General features: G+C 32.9%; 1 protein-coding gene across 1 annotated transcript; it reads left to right on the top strand.

Annotated features, from left to right (window-relative positions):
- Positions 1-6,709: 6,709 nt before the first annotated feature.
- LOC110900733 (protein FAR1-RELATED SEQUENCE 5-like) lies at positions 6,710-7,834 on the top strand. The gene is made up of 2 exons (XM_022147622.1): positions 6,710-6,791; positions 7,023-7,834. The coding sequence occupies exons 1-2, from the start codon at positions 6,710-6,712 to the stop codon at positions 7,832-7,834; spliced, it is 894 nt and encodes a 297-aa protein (XP_022003314.1).
- Positions 7,835-8,188: the final 354 nt, after the last annotated feature.

Genomic DNA, 8,188 nt, shown 5'->3' with positions numbered 1-8,188 from the left:
TCATAGACAACATTCAAATAAATATAAATATTAATAAAAAATTTAAATAACATTCAAATAATTTTTTCAAAGTCACACGAATTGTTTTTTAATTGAACTATAACTTTTCCTTTAACTCATGTTAAATAACATATTTTTGAAAAGAAATTATTTTATCCAAAAAGATTAGGAGTGAGAAAAAATTAGTTTAAAAAAAACCCATTTTGATAAATAATTTTCAAAGTACCCATTTAGGTAAATAATTTTTCCAACTACACCATTTTAGGAAAAAACTCAGCACCAATGCCCCAAACCCAAAACAGATACGTAATTTTAAATAATTTATTGGCGCCCTTATACATTCCCATGATCTCGTAACCGACTCGTGTGGACCCAGTTGACCAGACTCTTACCGATTTTGCACCGTCCATTGCCACCTTGAGAGCCGCCACGTTTACCAAATTTGCCAAATCAGCACCTGAAAATACGATAAACAGATCGTAAATTGAACTGATGGTGGGCCACCATTGATGATGGGCCACCGTTGATGATGGGCCACCGTTGGTGAAATCCAAAAAAACATAGAATTAGTACCTGGCATGGTGGGCCACCGTTGATGAAATCCACTTGCCCTGGTCGAGGCAAATTTTTTATCTCATCTTCGTCGAGTTTCGCAGCCATTTCTTCAGGATGATTAAGTCTAAATGCATCAGGATGATTAAGTCAAAATGCATCACCAGCAGGTTCTTCGTATTCAATTGCCCATTTGGATTTTGATGCGCTTGTAAGTAAACATGCTGACATGTCAGTAGAGATCCAAAAAAAGCAAATAAAAGAAAAAAATCAAGTAGTTACCACTTACCAGCTTTTTGTAAACCCTCAGATAAGCCACCACAACCAGCAAAAATATTCAACGTGGCTAGACGATTCTGTGAAGCAGAACTCTGTTGGTTGGTGGCCGTATCAATATCACTTTCTCCTTCTTTAGACCTCCCTTTTCTCTTTCTGATTGCAGCCTCGTTGACAAAGTTTTCTTTCGGGGGGCTAAGCTTAATGTTAACAGGCAGCTGCAGAAAGATGTTCGTAATATTAAATGTCAAGGCAAAAAGACAACAGAAATTGCAAAGACTTGTTACATTATTAGACATAGAATGGACAGGTGAAACTACCTGCTTGAGAGATCCCTTATCGGATCATAAAGCCGTTCACAGAAAAACACATGATCAACTATGTAAGTGCTGTCCAAAGAGGAAAGGTCATTCTTCCTTCTAACTTCACACTTTCCTCTATTGCTGACACTGAAAACTTATGTGTCTCTTCACTGTAATACACCTGGAAATCCAATTAAAAATTATCATCAAAACACATTCAAGTGAACTAATATTATAAGTGCATTTAAACCCTACCTCTTGAATGTCAGACCGGTTACGCTTTGTCTGCAGAATCAGGGTCAACCCATTTTGAAGTCTTGGGAGATTCGATCTGCAGCAACTGAAAAACGACAAACGCTTTAAGCCCGACATTTCTACCACTCTTATGAGTTCCGTTACCCCTTTCATCTGAGTTAAAGTGACTTGCTGCAAATCAATGTATAAGAGAGATAATAATAAAAATCCCACATAAACATCAGAACAAATACAAAATTCAACCATCAGAACAATAATTACAAGCTCGTTAGTAGTAAAAACACCATTTGCGTGCAAACAACTCTGAATGGTGCAAACAACTCTGAATGGTGTTTGCTTTACGGCTGCATGTAAAAGCAAGTCTCGTTAGTAGTAAAAACACCATTTGCGTGCAGCAGTAAAACTTGACAGCTGTAAACTGCTTCTATATTTAGCTGGTCAGGGTATTACTTGACTGGTCACTTTATAATTTCTCACTCCTAATCTTATTGGTTAATATAAATTTAAGCATTATTTTAATAATAAATTATAAAAAACGACGCTTCAAAAATTGTCAATTGGGAAATTCATATTAGGATCAGACTTCAAATATTGTTTGGCTCTATTCAAAACTGGAAATTAATGTGAAATTTATAGGTTTGAAGTCGTTTTAAAAGCCAAACTTGGAATTCAATTCATATAAACACAGTTCTTTTTATTTTCTTAACCAACACAACATATAACTTTTATATGATAAACAGACCTTTTAAAAAGCCCACAGACGCTATATCTTGATAACATTCGCAGACATATCTTGATCCTCAGACGCAAATCCTGAACCAAAATAAACAAATACTTTATAAAGTTTCACACTTGCACAATCGAATCGAATTCTTGAAACCGTTTAACCGAACTTACTATTGAGATTAGCAAACAGATTCTCGTTAACGAATCTTGACGTCTCCGGTCCACCATGTCCCTCATAGACAACATTCAAATAAATATAAATATTAATAAAAAATTTAAATAACATTCAAATAATTTTTTCAACAACTAAACAGTAACCCTAGTTTGGACTTATCCAACTAAAAAACATTTTTAATGAACTCCCTAACAATCACAGACAAAATATCCAAACCAATAACCAAAAAAATTAAACCACAGTCAAATAAATCCTAGTAAATAAACAAAAAATTTAAACAAAAAAAATAAACCCTGGTTAATAAACAAAAAAATTAAACCCTCGTTAACCACAGAGAAATCTACTTACAAAGAACAGATCTACTACAAATAAACCAATAACCCTAGTTTGGACTTATCCAACTAAAAAAAATTTTTAATGAACTCCCTAACAATCACAGACAAAATATCCAAACCAGTAACCAAAAAATTAAACCACAGTCAAATAAACCCTAGTAAATAAACAAAAAATTTAAACAAAAAAAATAAACCCTGGTTAATAAACAAAAAAAATTAAACAAAAAAAATAAACCATCGTTAACCACAGTCAAATTCTATAAATTTAAACAAAAAATCAAGAAATCTTGCCAAAGAACAGATCTACTACAAATAACCCATAGATCTTGCCAGATCTTCCACCCACAAGCACCATCATTGACGAACCCACAACCAAAAGGAAGATCTGAAACATTACCCATTGAAGATTCAAATAACAAAAAAATAAATAAGATATGGTAACAATAAAGGTACCCTACAGTCAAACCAGTAGATCTGGTGTCGGATCTACTGAAATAGTGTCGGATCTCTTGAGATAGTGTTGGATCTTGAAGCCACCGGGAAAGAAGCCATAGAAATCGATGTTGTGTCGGATCTGGTGTCGGATCTGATGTCGTCAACGATGGAGGAGTCGTGGAGGAGCGGTGGAGGAGCGGTGGATGAAATGAAGGTTAGGGTTAGGGTTTGTAGAGAAACGTGGAGTGTCTGGATGGATGAAACGAAATTTGTGGATAGATAGATTGAATGAAACATTATATTGGATCCATTAAACTAAAAACGGGTCAAGTTAACCATTATATGATCCGCGTGGGTACCAGGTGGAAAACAAGTTTTCAACACTTGTGCTTAACAGGTTTGTACATTGGGCTTTAAAGACTTGTAAAGTGGCAAAAGACCATTCTATCCTTCCTATATGCTTTATAAAGTAGTATAGATATAGGGGATGGTTCAAATGAAAACCACTTTTATTATGAAAACTCGAAAACTAACTAAAAAAAGCCTAAAAAACACACAAAAAATTTTTTTTTTCAAATTTTTTATAAAAAATCGCTAGTTTTTATATATAAAAAAAACCTTTTTTCAAAAAAAAAAAAATTTGTGTAGTACACATACATATGTGCAGTATTACACATGTGCACTACACAAAAATATTTTTTTTTTTTTTGAAAATTTTTTTTTATATTAAAAAACCTGCGAAATTTGGATTGCAAAAAAAAATTAAAAATTTTTTTTTATGTCTTTTTGGCTTTTTTTAATTAGTTTTCGAGTTTTCACAATAACTAGTGGTTTTCATTTGAACCTTCCCATATATATATATATATATATATATATATATATATATATATATATATAGAGAGAGAGAGAGAGAGAGAGAGAGTTAGGATCCTGTAAAAAAGGCCCAAAGTGTGAGAAAGGTAAGAAAGAATATCAGCCATTAGATCTTTTGATCTAATGGTTGAGATCAATAGGGACCAAAATGCAAATATTTTTATTAATTTGGATTGAATTGAAATATCTAGGGGCAATTGTGTCTTTTTATCTTCATTTTGTAAATCAATTCAATCCAAAATCCCTGCAATTTCGTTTTCTCTCTATCATACGTTCCTAATTTCTCTCTTTCTCTCTCTTTCTTCTTCCATATTCAGAACAGAATCCCTGCAAACATCACGAATCTGAAGATCAAACATCAATCTGAAGATCAAACATCAATCGGAAAATCAAACATCAATCGGAAGCGGACCGGCAGTGGTGGTCGACGACGGCGGTAGCGGACCAGCAGTGGTTGGGTTCGACGACGGCGGGTGGTTGGGTTAGAAGACAGCGGCGGTTGGGAACCATGAGATTTTACTATCGGGTGGTTGTGTTCGACGAAGGCGGTGGCGGACCGACAGTGGTGGTGCCGGCAGCGGAGAAGAAGATGATACAGAGATGTAAGGATTATTGAATGGTGTTATTTTTCTTTTCATTAATGGTGTTATTTTCTTTTTCTTATTGGTGTTTTTTTTTCTTTTCTAAATGGTGTTATTTTCTTCTCTAAATGGTGTTATTTTTCTTTTTCATTAATGGTGTTATTTTCCTTTCTTAATGGTGTTTTTTTCTTTTCTGAATGGTGTTATTTTTCTTTTCTTAATGGTGTTTTTTCTTTTCTGAATGATGTTTTTTTTCTTTTTCTGAATGGTGTTATATTTCTTTTACTGAATGGTGTTATATTCTTGTACTGAATGGTGTTTATTTTATTTACTGCTGAATGACGTTTTTTTTTGTGCTAAATGGTGTTATTTTTTGTGTGAATGGTGTTTTTTTTGTGCTGAATAGTGTTATATTTTGTGCTGAATGATGTTATTTTTGCGTGAATGGTGTTTTTTTTTTTTGTGCTGAATGGTGTTATGTTTGTGCTGAATGATGTTATTTTTGTGTGAATGGTGTTTTTTTGTGCTGAATGGCGTTATTTTTTCTGAATGGTGTTATATTTAAAACACCATGTATGAACATGCTCTGAATGGTGTTATATTTATGGACGGTTATAAGTCCTTAAATCAAGGATTTTCTCTCTCCAAATCCTTAAATCAAGGATTACCATATTTGAATTTGTTAATGCATTTACAATTATACCCTTTTCAATTAATTTAGATCTAATGGTTGAGATTCTTTCTTACCTTTCTCACACTTTTGGTCTTTTTTACAATAACTTCACCCTATATATATATATATATATATATATATATATATATATATATATTGGAGAGTTCAAATGAGAAGAAATTTTTTGTAAGAAGAAAAAAGAACAAATTTCAACTAATAAGAATGCTTTATTTTACTTTATTTAATATAAGTATTTAATGTTACTATAAGGGTACATTGGTAAATCTACACAGGTCATTAATTTGTAGTCTTCCTCTTTAATAGCTAATACATTAAATTTTTTGTAACTTATCTTCAAAATATATATTTTTTCAAAAAAATTAAATAAAATAATTTAAAGTGTAGGATAAATTAGAATTTGTGTATGATAAATTACGAGTTGTGTAAGATAAATTTCAACGTGTAGGATGAATTTTGAAACATGTAGGACAACTTTTTGATGTGTGTAGGCAAAAAAAAAAGTTAATGTGGAGGATAATAGTCTTTATGACTAATTAATTAGTCAAAAATGATAATAAATGAGATAAGTGAAAAACTATTTAATATTTTACAAAATTACCCTTTGTTCTTTTTCTTCTCAATTAAATTTTCTTCTCAAATGAACCTTCTCCTATATATATATATATATATATATATATATATATATATATATATATATATATATATATATATATATATATATATATATATATATATATACATATATATATATATATAGGATTAGGTTTAAACATGAACAAATTTCCTAGCGTGAACCGCGTGAACTGATCTGAACCATTGATTTCATGTCTATTTGATAAGGGTAAGATTGTAACTTCATATAAATATTGAATTTTAATTATTATCTTATTAATTTTAAAATCTTATCATATATTCAGTTACAATTTCAACAAAAATGACATTTATAGAATCGTACACAACCTCCATATAGAATCTTCAGTTACAAAATCATATCATATATTTCATAATCTTTTTCAAACAAACATCCATATCTTCATGATCCACAATTATTTCATAATCTTTTTCAACAAACATCCATATCTTCATGATCCACAATTCACGTAGATAAATATCATTTACAATTCACATCGTTCATATTATCTCGCCCGACATCTAGTTTTCAAAAGCCTGAATATCGAGCTGGGCTTCAACTTTAAAAAAACCTTAAAATCTCGCCGGACATTGATTGTTGCTTAGTAAGTCTTCTGTATATTTACCCCTAATCGCCGGACATCAACAGTCATATTTATTGTTTCTGACGCCGTCAGCCACCGGAATTCTCTCTATTAAGCCGGAATAATTTCCCGGCGAATATTAACTGTATTAAGTAAACAGAAATATGTTCCAATTTCATATTGAATATTGACTGAGAACTTGATTGTCTATGTATGTAATTAAATTGATGTCGTCTGAGTACATTGAAACATATTTGAATTTTTTCCGGCAGGTGCTAGCGTATTTCACTCATGGCCGACCCAGAAATCGACAATCTCATTTCTGACCAAAACATTGGCGATAATGTATTCGTTACAACAATGGATCATCCAGGTAGGAAGATTCGAATTATAGTTTTATTCTTTTGTTGGTTGAACTAGATAGATCAGTCATCTTTTTTCTTGTGTGTAACTCTTAGCTCCGTAGTACACATGTGTACTGGTATGTTTTATTCAATCCATCACAATAGTACACATGTGTATAATACACGCTATATTAGACATGTGACCCATAGCATTGTTGTCTTTTGTTTTTCCGAATGAATTTTTTACTCTAATTGTGCAGAGTCGGTTGCTAGCAACGTTTACGAAACGCCAAATGGGACTAGGTACTGGACACCGGTTGTCCCCCCTGGTTTCAAACCGTGTTTGAAAGCTAGATTTACTACGATTGCACAAGCAATTGCAATGTACGAGGAGTACGCACAACTTGCAGGATTTGGAACCCGTTTGGGTACTTCACAAAAAGTAAAAATAGGCGACGAGTTGATTACGACTCGGCGATACGTTTTATGCTCTAGGGCGCCAGTGAACAAACATAAACATAAAGAATCTAACCCTGATGATATTGACATAACTTCACCATCTCGTCGTTCCAATGTCAAAGTTACAAATTGTAAGGCATGTGTGAAGTTTCGTCGTATAAAAAAGTCAACTGAGTATGAAATCTATTATTTTGTTGAACAACACAACCATGGGTTTACATCTCCCGAGAATCTCGACTTATTAAAGCGAAGAAAGCTCGATTTTTCTACACAAGAGTTCATAGCAAAGTGCCGCAATGCTAATCTTGGCCCCACCAAATCCCACAAGGTACATGTTGCAATAAAAGGTGGCCACCATAATGTTCACGGTACCGTTGTGGACTACAAAAATTGTGGCCGTGACATTCGAGACTTTATTGGTGATAGAGACGCGCAAATGATAATTGATAAATTTAAAGCTCGCACCGAAAATAAAGTTAATTACACTTTTGATACCCATATTGATGATATGGAACTTCAGTTAATTTTTTGGTGCGATGGCGTTTCTAAACTAAACTACCAAGCGTTCGGTGATGTTTTGGCGTTCGACGCAACGTATCATACAAATATGTGAGTTTTTAAAAGGTTCACTTATAATTTTGTTACACTTTTTGCTTATCAGTTACATTTGAAAACTTTTTTCCAAACAGGTATGATATGATTTTTGTGCCTTTTACTGGAGTTGACCATCATAAAAAGTGCACAATATTTGGGGCTGGGTTGTTACATAATGAGACTATTGAATCATACACATGGCTTCTCCAAAAATTTCTTCAAGCTCACAATGGAAAACAGCCACTCTTGATATTAACTGATCAGGATTGTGCTATGAAACAAGTTGTCGCCAACGTATTTGACAAGTCCATCCACAGACTATGTATGTGGCACATTATTCAAAAGTTGCCAGCAAAGGTATTTTGTTACAAAC

Source organism: Helianthus annuus, chromosome 1 (assembly GCF_002127325.2).
Source record: "Helianthus annuus cultivar XRQ/B chromosome 1, HanXRQr2.0-SUNRISE, whole genome shotgun sequence".
Lineage (NCBI taxonomy): Eukaryota > Viridiplantae > Streptophyta > Magnoliopsida > Asterales > Asteraceae > Helianthus > Helianthus annuus.
The sequence above is the reverse complement of the archived record's forward strand: the minus strand, read 5'-3'. Positions and strand labels throughout refer to the sequence as shown.